At 38.6% G+C, this 13,061-nt stretch overlaps 1 protein-coding gene across 2 annotated transcripts in view; it reads right to left on the reverse strand.

The window, feature by feature from the left end:
• LOC140227133 (kinase suppressor of Ras 2-like) overlaps positions 1–13,061 on the reverse strand; it is a 98,386-nt gene that overhangs the window by 44,811 nt on the left and 40,514 nt on the right. For both annotated transcript variants that reach the window (XM_072307567.1, XM_072307566.1), the window contains exon 2: positions 922–1,062. In XM_072307567.1, coding sequence (XP_072163668.1) covers positions 922–1,062 — 141 coding nt within the window. The remainder of the gene's footprint in view (positions 1–921; positions 1,063–13,061) is intronic.

The following is a 13,061-nucleotide window of genomic DNA, read 5'->3' on the forward strand; positions in this document are numbered from 1 at the left end:
AAAGGTCAGTGCAAAAGTAAAATCATATAGGGTATGAATTTTCTTCAATTTGTCTCCTTCTGTACAAATGAAATTTGTAAGATTACAGCTGCTGATCTACATAAAACTCACACCCCATGTCTTCACCCCTCTGCTTAATTATCTCTTTCTTTCATTTAATATGCCCTGTCTGCCTTGGACTACCTAACATCACAATGTCTGAATTTCGGAGCTTTGGGTATCTGTTCCAAGTTCATCACGTCACTGGTGGTTGTGTCGCTGCCCTAAAAGCATTAGATGATGGGTTCGATTCCCGCTGGTTCTCTTTTTCCCCTCTGCTTAATAATCTCTTGCTTTCAGAAAATTATGTATACAGTGTAAACAATACATGCAAGAGACTGAGAGGGGTGTTTAAAACTTACAAAAGAACCCACTCATAGATGTGATAAGAAAATATAGTCCATGCTGACTAAACTATATAATTGTAACTATAACCTTACATCATGTTTCTTCCAAATACCTCCTTCACATCACACATATTTTCCCAATCATGATATGGGGGTGTTTTCTGATTGGAGTTTGCTCAATTTTGGGTGTGTGTTTGCGTTATGAACGATTTGACCTCTGAAGCACAATGAAGGTGGCTCCGAACATGACCTTCAAATCACTTCCCCCACAGTACATCAGTACATGGAAATTGCTTTTGAGAGTAAGTGTTGTATGTTTGCTGACAAGACCACAGATTTTCTAAATTCATTTTGATAAAAATGTTGAATGGAAAGTTGTTTGCGGTTTACAATTGTCACAGAGACTTTTGTTGTCTATTGACTTAACACACAGTCCTTCAACGCATTCAGAGATTTCAAAAATGTGTTTCAGAAATGTGATTACCATCAAGTTCTTTTTGCAAAGTCTGAAACTGAATGAAAGCAGCCAGCCTACCTCTGCCGATTTCTGATTGATGTCCATGACATGGAGCCACTGCTTGAAGTCGGGGAACCTGTTGAGCTGCTCGTTGGTCGCCTCCACTTCAAATTCATTCTTGGTGACCAGCTGACGACCGAAAAACTCGATGAGGCGACCCTGTCAGACAGAAAATAAAAGCAGCAGAAAATTAGATCATGTGACCATAAGTTTACTTTCTTGGAAGTATTCAATACCTCGTTCATTGTTGATATTGTAAATGCTCATGTATCCTTCACTGCGTGAGAAATTCCTCCACAGAATATCTGCATAGTTTCCTAATATTGATATATTTTAGCAATAGTCAGCAAACGGTTTCGATCTGGCATGTTGTGCCATACAAAGAAGAAAAAAAGTATATTGATCAGTTTTGCAAAACTATGTGAATATTGTAGAAACAAACACTAAAAAAGATATAACCCCATCAGTTCGGTCAAAGGAAGAACTAAGTCATGTAATACATGTACTGTAGCAATGAAATAAGTAAACTTTGTATTGGAGGTGGAGCTTAAAATGTCTAGCACAGATGAAATACCATCAAAACCTGCTCTATACCTTTTCACAGGTCAATACAATGCACTTTCACATATATATGTACATCATTGATTCATACTGTAACCATGTACAATGAATGACCCATAATTGCTCATATCATAAGACCGGTTTCAATCAGCACCAACTCTCTCTGCTTATCCGTTTTCAGGATGTTGCACTGCAATATCCGGGTGTGCTAGGGCAGTCCTGCAATGTCCGGGGCTTTTAAGGACACTTGCCTGCTAAATGTATTTGACACTTGTCCCCTTGCCCTAAAATATTTGGCACACATGAGTGAGGAAATATCCTCCAAAAAAAAAAAAAAAAAAAAAAAAAAAATCAACATGTCCTATCTAACAGCATAGAGATATGAAATTCATAGAATTGCCATTACTGATATTACATGAATAATTTTTTTTTTTTTTTTATATGGCTACAGAATTTCACTGATTGTCTTGAAATCTGCCACTGTAAAGCTATTATTTTCACAAGGGTTTAATTTTCATGAATCACTGTTGAAGTGCAAATTTAATGTGTAAAAATATCTTGAATTATGGAAAGGAATTAGCGCACTTACAGTAGCCTCGATGTCAAATCGTGAAAACAGAATCGCATGAAAATGTCTGTGACATCTGCACTTGTGAAAATGTCTGTACGCAAAAAATAACAGCTTTTACGTTATCATATTAACCAGAATGCCTGCAAAGCTACTGTAAAGCCATGTTACAGTAACTGTGACATCTACATACAGGACTTTTCTTCAATTGGTGTCGAGCCCAAACACACCATACTACATGTTGTACAGTGACTGGCTACTTCTTTCTGTAGACAGTCAGAAAGCCCCCAGTGCATGTAGATGTAGATGTTGAAACATTCATCAAACGAACTTGCACTTCTGCCAACTCTTGACAAATCAAATGAGGGGAAAATCTGCCTCCTAGAAACCCTTGTGCAATGCTTTGATCTCATCATTGCCAACATCTCTTGTTTGTTATGTTCCCGGGCATTATGAGAATGAGAAAATCTCTACATACTGTACACTTACTGCTTAGCCTCTGTTAAAGACTTTTTTTCTAGATCAAAATGTAAAAAGTGGAAAATAAACAGTGAAGAGGCAACTTCAGCCGTGGTCACACAGGCAAAATTCCTCAAAGTTTAACTTTGAGAACTTTTTGTGAAGTTTGCTCCTCTGTTTACAAAGGCGGTAAAACTTACCAAAGTTTCAGTTCTCAAAGTTTGGCTCACTGGTGCACATGAGCAACAACAAAGAAACTGTACATGTACGCTGTCTGATACATGTAGCTATTGATTGTTACGTAAAAAATGTACACACATACATCCCAATGAGGGCTCGCTTTGGAGGCAAAAACAGGCAGTGGACTTGTCAGGTGACAAACATCACGAAGATTCAGTTGCTACACACGGCATTTAGACTGCACAACGTTTGAGAAAGTTTTGGGGGTTCGGGAAATTCCCCTACACAAGTTTTAGTGGGAAGTTTCTTGTGAAGTTTTGTGGGAAATTTTCAGGAAGCTTGTGGTCACAGCAGCAAAAAAATCCAAAACTTTTAAACTTCATGAAGTTCTGCCCAGTGTTACCATGGCTACAGAGAGAAAAACCAAGAAAAATGTCACTCACACTTTTTTGAGGAGCTCAATTATCAGACTGATCTGTAATTCCTCACAGAACTGATTTTACAGTTACCAACATTCAGCACTGCCAACTCAACGCTTGGATAAGATGATTTGTTGTTGTTGTTGTTTCTCAAAAAGCAAAGTAACCACATGACTTGATGGTCTGAACAATAGACAAGTGGCCAAGAACTTCTGAGGGTGAGGAGAAGAAGCAGGACAGCTCTACTGTGTGGACATCCTCCAAGCAGAAGAGGATGATACGTGGCATACATGTAAAAATCAAAGCATAGCTTTCTTGACTATGAGATCCATGCGTGAAGATATATACTGTATACGCTATATATTTCGCGAGTCTAAAATTTCGCGAATCGCGAACTCCCGACAATTTTGCGAGTGGTTAAATTCGCGATCGTGGAGTCCTGCACTGGAACGGAGAAGTGAACACGCGTACGTTACATTCACATCGGGATCAGAATCAATATTTTCGCGTGTCTTTAATTTCACAAATAGCACCTTACTCGCGAAATTCGCGAAAATAAAAACCTCGCAAAATATTCGGCATATACAGTAGCAGGAGCGGCATGGTGGCCATTGCAACAAAGCACCATAACAAACAAGAAAACAGGATACGTCACAGGTACACATCAATAGGATAGTGTTAATTATGCTTGCCCACCCACTCCCACGCTCATTACGGACACTTGGTTTTTCTGGTCACCAAATCGAGGTTAGTTATAAATCATAAATCGTGCTGCGACAAGAGGAAGTCTGCCAATCGATTGTGATGATTACAGCAAGCTTACAACAAATAGTGATGAAGAACCCGAAATTGAATCAGATCCTGTACCAGGGTAATCCCCTTTTTCTAGAAGAGTTCATAACATGTTTATCAGTTAGTGTCATGAATAACATTTCTTTTTTATCCACCACGGAGAATATACAGTTTATATCCTCTGTAACTGTATACCTCTTGGTTAAGAGACCCTTGAAAATTATTTTTGATGCAAAGACTTTGTTTCTTTATCAGCTCCGGATGTTTTCATATCATGCCCACATACAAAAATGTAGTTTCCTGCGTTAAGTCATTATATGTTTTGACAACATATATTTGTCTATTGTATAAAGACAAGCAGGTCTACGCTGTCATATTGGGTGATTTACAGAGCTATTTGTCTCTCTTCTTTGTTTTCTTCTGGTATTTCACGTACATTAAATTGGAGACCATCACCTGAGGAAAATAAACAACCCTACTGTGTACACAACATGTCGCAAACTTCTGCTGCGAATTCCAAAGCAAACCAGTGGATTTAAAACGTGCTTGCGAAATTGCGCAAATGTGCAACAATACATGTACGCACATCTCTGATCCTCGAACATGACACCACAACATTCAAATTAATCTGCATGTCTGCCCCAACAACATTCAGTTTCATTCAATAATCATATACAAACTCTACTTTCGCTGCTGGGTTACTGAGCCAAAAGCAGCAAAGTGCAGTGCTTGTGACTTTTAGTTAAGAATGCTAAAAATGCGTAAACACATATAAAACTCAGAATGGCTCCCACCGGTAATAAAACATTCACAAATCGCAGAGAAGAGAAAAATACCAGACACATGTATGTATAAACAAAACTTGTACCCAACAAAATACTTGAACTCTCTAAACTTTCCAATTCCTAAAGCTCCTTGACATCATTACAGAAGAACTTGTATTGTCTTGGTACACTCGAACAGCATTTCTGTGATAAAAATTTTGACATACATGTACACAGAAAGAAGAAAATATGGCAAATTGTCTAAAGTAACTGAAAACATAAAGATACAGCAGTTATCACTCTTATAATACTTTCATATACAACCTTGTAGCTCTCACTGTATTATACAGATACAGACTCTCAAGCATTTTCCTTATCTTTTCTCCCAAGGTCTTGGTCTATTCTATGGCACATAATAAAATTAAAACGTCTACTCCGGCACACACAGTATACTGCTAGTATCATGAAAAATGGTGACTGTAGAATATGTTGGCAAATCAACATTGACCTTTTGACCTTCACCTTGACAACCAGCTCTCAAGAGACCAAGTGACAATGAGGAAGAGGCGCTTTAAATGTCAAGCACGATGCCGAGAAATGGGGACTGAGGATTGGATAGGTAGCTATATACAACTGTACGTGTAGGTGGCATAGCCAGTCAAGGTCAGTTCACCAGGATTTCAAGATGTAAGGCTACACAATGTATACTGTAAAAGTGGTTTCTTTCCCGTACAGATACTTTCACGGTTTCCATTGGTGCCGACTTTTTCGCTTGTGTATAAATTCGCGGTCAGCAAAATTTGTGTGTTTGTTGACCATCAATACCATCAATAACTGCAATGCGCGGAATTTTCGTGTGTGCGCAACAGCATTGTAACAAGCGGTGAGTTCAAAACATTTCCTTGCGTGGTTAATATCGCGCGACTTTTCAAAACATTTTCGCGTGATGTTAAATTTGCGGTTCAACCTCAAAACGCGAAAAGCGCAAAAATAAAACCATCGTGAAAGAAACCACTTTTACAGTAGATTATGGCAAATCTTAGTGGGTATGTATGCAATGTATGGGTCATGGGTATGTACACAATACAATACAATACAATACAATACAATACATGTTTAATACACTCTTCCAATGAGGCTATGAGTGCTCACAAAATGAGTACGTTGGTGGCTAGTTTTCTATACTGCCAAAAGAATGGAGAAAGATGGCAGCACACTTGGTGTGTCACATTTTCAGTCTTTCTTCTCCAATTTGTGTTTGGGAGATGGAGCAAATATTATATAGATGATGACTGGCGGGGAAGGGAACATACCGAAAGTTCCATCCGAAGGGTTTGAAATGCTATTGAGGGAGGTTATAAGTCCCGAGACAAAGTCGAGGGACTTATAGCCTCCCGAAATAGCATTTCAAACCCTGAGGGTCGAACGTTTGGTATGTTCCCGACAACAAAAGTCGTCATCTGTTATATTATATGGGTTAGTCAAATACCATCATTATCAATTGATTTCACGCTCTGAAAGTGGCGCATCAAACCGTACCTTATTGATATCATGGTACGCTTAGCGTAAAGGTCCAGCACGCGCATAATGCACTCGATCGTGCTAGCTCGTGCAGAGCCAAATTCACTGTGCGCGCAGGTATTTGTTACGTGAAAATGTTTTCCCATGGGAGAACATAACAAGAATGTTTGCCCATGGGCGAACATAACGAATGTACCTCCATCACGTGACTGTGTTTAGCCAATCATTAACCGGTATTTGACTAACCCATTTAATATTGAAGCTATACTGTATACTGTCTCATTACTGTGTGGTTCTTGGTATGGGTACTGTAAAAGTGGATATTTTCACGCGACTAATTTTTCGCGCTTGGCCGTGTCAGAAGACTTTCGTGTGTTTTTAATTCCGCGGAATCAAGACAACAAGTACTGGAACATATGGCATGCAAAAATATTCGCGTGCTTTTATTTTCGCGCTAGCTTCTCGTTGCGCGAAATGTGCGAAAATTTCAACACCGCGAAAATTTCCACTTTTACAGTACTCAATTCCATGCATAAACCTCTGCAAAAAAAAAAAAAAAGGAATTTTTTTTTTTTTTTTTTTTTTTTTTTTTTTTTTTTTTTTTTTTTGGGGGGGGGGGGGGGTGGGACATCCAGTTGCACTTCGGTACACCGCGCCACGGCCGGCACGGCAATATCAGGTGGTACACATGTCATGGTGATCTCTTATTTCTGAGGTCTCACATGCAGGATCCCTCTTTGTAAACATGTTTACATTCTGTACGCACAGTGAGGCGTTGACACACGGTCAGCGAAGACAACAGGAAGACTCAGTCTTAGCCAGAAATCTCGCCCACACAGCTCCCTGCATGCATGCACTCTCTTCTCTCTTCATAAGACGCAAACAGAACAGCTGTTCAAAACTTATCAGGATCTCTTTCCCTCCCCCCCCCCCTCTTTCTTTGCAGCCTTTCTACTACTCTGCTGCCACTTATTTCAAGGGGAAAAAAAAATGAAAACAGTGTCAAACACCTCTAGATGTGGTTTGTTTCTGACATGTACATATCCCTATCACATTTCTAGCTTTTGGGCCCAGTTCCACGAATTTCCAGGACACATGAAAAGATCATTTCAACTCAGCTGTTATCATCATTACCTCTTTAGTCATATCACACAGTAGTTTTGAAGGGGTCACTGACATTTCAAATAAAACCATTTCATCATTTTTCTATACTTAACTCCCATTCCCTTCCACTTCCCCTTCAAATAAAACCATTTCATCATTTTTCCATACTTTAACTCCCATTCCCTTCCGTACGCTAGAAGACTACACTGTACATGCTCATTAGCCAGGGGCGACTAGAGCTCACTGCAGGATGATTCAAACGAAAGAGCACTTGCCAGCTAGGGTTGGGGTCCTTGCCCAAATGGTCACTACGGCACTGGGCAAGTAGGAGAAATATCTGTTTGTAATGCCCGACCTTTAGCCTTTACATCCAGACTGAAACAAACAAATCCACATCATACATCAATAGATCACGAGCCACTGAAGTCCTCTGTTATGTTTACAAACAACTACAAGGTTGTCAACATCTTGGCACATGGTATGCTGTACCTAACATCAGACATGACCATTTTTAAAAAGCACTAAAAATTGTCAGTGGCATGGGGACACAACGCACACTACATACATGTACATACACTAAATACTAGTACATTTGTGTAGCTGGGAAGTTCTACCCGGCAGATAATCACATAAAACTACACCGAGGCTATGAAATTGGAAGCAAGATTTCTCAACATAAATGCTTATTCCAACTTAAGAAATTCAACCTTGACCATTACATGACTGATACTCCATTCTCCAGTCATGGTTCCAATGAATGCAAAGCTGAAATTTCCTATAAAAATCATACTATAGAGCAATGAGTAGTTTCTCTCGAACAAGTAGGCCTACAACCATTCATACCACCTGTTATCTTTTGTGAAACATCTGCAAAGTTTACAGTCCTTTTTTCATGAAGTATGAGACTTATTACATCTCTTTTGCATTTGATAACTTATATGGTATGCTTGCAATATTTGGCCCTATATCTTAAAATGTCTGGACATATACAATTATATATATATATATATACAGCTGAGCTTTTTTGCTCTTAAAATGCTGTGATACAGATCACTTCTGGAATCAATACAAAAGACTGCCATCATACCACAAGAGATTCTCTCTTCTCCTCCACAGCAAAAATGACAACAGATAATAGGCATGGGTGCTGAAGGGTATTATAGCTGAAGGCTGTAGCACGCAACGACTATAGACCTTTTCAAGTTAGACTTCAACTTAGCACAAAAGAAAAAGAAACAAAAAATAATTGATTTTTAATAAAATAATAATTCATTTAAATGTAGATTGTCTTGGAAAATACAGATGTAATTCATTTCTTGGTGAAGCCTGGACCAAAGGCTATTTATTCCTCTTGCATGATTGTATATAATTATATATGACATCATTGGGGGCAAGGCAGAAAAAAGGGCAGTCCATTTCTTCTACTGGGTGTAAATCAACAGCTAATATCCTTGGGTTATTTTTTTTTCTGCAAACAGAAAACAAAAACATATGTGGGTGAACTAGGGTACTTCACTGACCGATCCCCTGGAAAAAGGATTGAAATTAACTCACAAAAGGGCACAATAGCAAAACAAGGAAATATCCTCTGTGTGTGTGTGTGTGTGTGTGTGTGGTGTAAAGAACCAGAAGAAAGACTACAACACAAAGTCTATGTTGACATTAAGAAAAAAAAAAACTTTCTCTCTACAGTATCTTATCTGTATTCCACTCTCAAACCCTCATCTTTTTGGTATCAAGTGGTAGTACCAAGTAACACAGGTATATCTAGGTAAACTTACCGTAGAACGAGGAATGTTCATGTGTATTTTACATGGTAATTTTGCGAATTTCGCGTGAGCCAAAAATTGCAAAATCAAAATGTGCATGAAAGTTCTTCTCTACACTAAGCATACGCACTGAGTGTTAGAGGCAAATCGCAAAAATTTCATGCTGCGAAGGTCGTCGACTCTAATTTGCGAAAATTTAATGCCGCAAAAATATTGTGTTTTACAGTATTGAGCTATCCAAATGGGGGGGGGGGGCGGTGGGAGAAGGGGAGATAAATCAGAGCTTTAAGTTCCAGTGCTGTTTTGGCAAATGGAAAATGCAAATTTCCTTCCATGGAAAACCTCGCAATATTTAGCTCTACAATGTAAATGCATCATTTATTGTCACAAGGCTACCAGCTCAAGATGACACAAACCCTTTTCTCAACTGAATCTAACTTTATCAATTTCAAACAGAATATACAAAAACAAAACAAAACAAAACAGCATACACAACAAATAAACAATACAGACAAATAAACAACAAAGGCTTGAGACTGCTTGACATTCATTTTTTCTCCCCCCCAAAAAAAAAAAATGCAGAAAGACAGATTCGGGGAGAAGAAGATGACTTTTCATTCTCGTTTGATACAACATGGTAAAAATATGGTACTAAGGCTTTATTTTCTTTCTGATAAAAAGGCATACGTACATGTACATACATACCATAACTTGTCTTCTATTGCTTATGTATTTAATTTTTTTTTTTTTTTTTTAATGGCACGATGTGGAATATATTTCCCATGATGTCCTACAACAAGCTTGGTCCTTGAAGTGGCCATGCAAAAAGATCTTCACCATGTCACTGTGATACTATGTCTCAAACTCAAGTGCGGCATGAAGGTAAATGTGTGCTGACTTGTAACAGCAACTTTGGCCCCTGAGCAATGAAACACCAACCTTCAGGTGACAATCTGATGCCTAGATTCACCAGTCACCACCTTGTATGTACATGATTGATGAGTGCAACACTCAGGGTGACAGAGTACAGAAGACAATCATAAAGAGTGTTCATACAACCTATACTATGTCACAGGAAATGTGTCTAGTTATTTACACTCGAGCCACTAATCAATTCTGAGCTCGCGAATGATTTGACATGGGTCATCAATTGTCGTACATGTCTACCAACACAGCAAATTGTTACGAAGAGCTAAGACATGTTCCCTGCTTACCAAATATTTACATAACAATATAGTGGTAACAGCTGGCCAATATCCAATCAGGTGTGAGTGATTCACTTGCTACCATGGAAACTGCAATCCCTGGTAATGCTCCATAATTACAGATCCCTTCACTAAATGGGCCCCTGGTATCATACATCATGTAGTATACACAGCTGGTGCTGGGACATAAACAATAGTCACTGTATGTCACAGATCACAAAATTTAATGTAGTTTTAAGGTACAGTGTACCTCGGAAAACTATAGTTTCAGGTTTTAACATAGGGCTGTACGTGAATCACTGAATGAAGGAACATACACTTGAATTTTATGCCTTCAAAAGTCTACTTTTGATGACAAGAGCTGTGCTCCCACTGTTGAACCCTGGCAGTCCCCAGCATAAAGACCACATTGCACTTTCTATAGATCTCTAAATGTGATAGTTCCATTTTGGTGACATAGCATCGATATATTCATTTCACAAATTTGCATAAACATGAGGCGAGGGCTCAGTGAGTCTTGCCAAACACGGATCTTGTCCGAGCTCGTCCCATGAATATTCGTCCCCTCATTCCAACTGACGACATCTGCAAAAGAAGCAGCGTCCAATTGCAATGTTGATGGCACATGTGTGTACAGGGATGATGGGATAATTGCCTGCTTACGTGCAACTTTGCCCTGAAATCATCCAATCAATAGACTGATATATACGGATGTTTCCTAAGGGTAATTAATTAAGCGACTGAAACGGCAATCAATACCCAAAGTTCACATCACTTCTTGGACTAATGTGTATCGTAGTCTCCACAGCCAGACTCAAAGTAGCTTTTAAGGACTCAATCTATGCATAATTATGTAACAACACATTTCACAGTAGAAATAGTAATGAGAAACTTTATAGAAGAAAATACTCATGATGTTCTATGACACTGAAATGAACAAAAACACTTATCATTTGTGCATTAAAATCTATTCACATATACCAACGAAATTCCTCGCTAAAGAAATGACAACTGAAATGCTGACAAAATATTTTTCAATCAGTAAATTACTTACAGTAAAAGATTGGACATGTCACTTATTTTCGCATATTCATACCTGTATCAATACTTTAAAAGAGATGAACTCTTCACCATGCTAGGTTTTCTTGAAATATGATTCCAATTTTGCTCGTCTACACAATCGAGGATGCTTGCACATAACAGCCACAAAAAGTTCTGTGTGTGTGTGTGTGTGTGTATGTGTATGATGTGACATAGTACAAGATCAGCTTGAACTCCATAGAGCACACAGCTATTTTTCTTTCTTTCCACACCGTAAACAAAATGGCCATGAAAAAGATAAATATGTACAAATTTTGCAATCAGAAGAATTGCCAGAGCGCCATGACTTTGCCTGTTTATTGGCCATATATTAAAGCATATGACTTCTTCCTTTAAACTGCACAGTGACCCTAGTAGCATCGTAAAAGTAGAGCATCGTTAAAAGTAGGACGTCACTGCAGTCCCTACCCTGGGCAAGAGATCATTCGTGGAAGCCTCCAAACAAACAGAACAATTATATTAAAGCTGACACATGTCTGTGAAACAGACATCTGGGGCCACTTTATATAAATATCCACACGCTAGTCCTCTGTGCTCTTAGATCCTCTGCCCAGTGGTATTGATTTCTTTGACAGTAAGATGAACCCTAATAAAAACAATATGTTTAATATATTCTATGATAAAATTTTATATCCATACAGACTGCTTTAGAGAATGCATTTGATTTTTCCTTCCTATAGCTTTTGTTCTTCCTTTGTTTATGTTTTCAGACATTGGAGAACTCATGATAACATTCAAGATGCACATTTATTGTGTGTCTCAAATATTGCCCTCACACAAATAAAACAACAACAACAACAACAAAAAAGCAAAATGCTGGAAAATGATATTCTAAATCTGCAGTCTGGCAGTGAACTAAGAAAAAAAAATAAGGAAAGAGAATAATGGCTTGGATTAGTAGGCTTGGAGCCAAGGAGGTAAAAAAGGAGTTATAATTTTAGGTACATGTATACATGAGGTATGAGCCAAAGGCTCAATAAATGGCCCTTCTGAGCATTGTATACATGTAAAATGTGTATGGGACACTAGTGATAGATTTTACCCACACAATCTTCGTCATATGTCTGTCTGTCCATCTGTCTCTCACTTTGTAATTCTGTTTCAAATGAAATGCTATCCACCTCAGCAGAATTATCAAGCTATGGGCATTGTGCCTTCTTGACCCTGTGACCAATGCCACAGGCAAACTGCCAGCTGTCCTTGCCATACATATTTCAGCAACATAATCTGCACTTCTTAATGTCACACATCCAATATCTCTACCTTGGATTTGGACCCACGTTGCCAGATCAAACTTTCAGCCTTCCTTTGGCCCTCCTGTTTCAGGTATGAACAAATGCTTGAGCCTTGTACTACATGTATGTATGTTTGGTGTGTTTGCGCATCAGATGTTCATTCATGCATGAGCAGGCCTCGTGAAATGGAAGTCGAAATGAAGGCAGGGCTGATCATGTGGGCTAAGGACGATCAACACCATGGCACAGTGCATGTATGCATTATTCAAAGATGAACCATACTTCGCAAGAAAACATTAAATTGGGTCATATCTGTTGACTTTCCACAAAACATTTCCAAGAAAGGAAAGACAACCACAAAAACCTCTACTGAAATCAACACTTCCTACATTGATTTTCTTCAACAAAAAAAAAGTTTTTTTTTCACCATCAAAAACTATATCAGGAGAGTGCTGGTCCATAAATTCTTAGTTTGGAATG

This window comes from Diadema setosum, chromosome 4 (assembly GCF_964275005.1).
Source record: "Diadema setosum chromosome 4, eeDiaSeto1, whole genome shotgun sequence".
Classification (NCBI taxonomy): domain Eukaryota; kingdom Metazoa; phylum Echinodermata; class Echinoidea; order Diadematoida; family Diadematidae; genus Diadema; species Diadema setosum.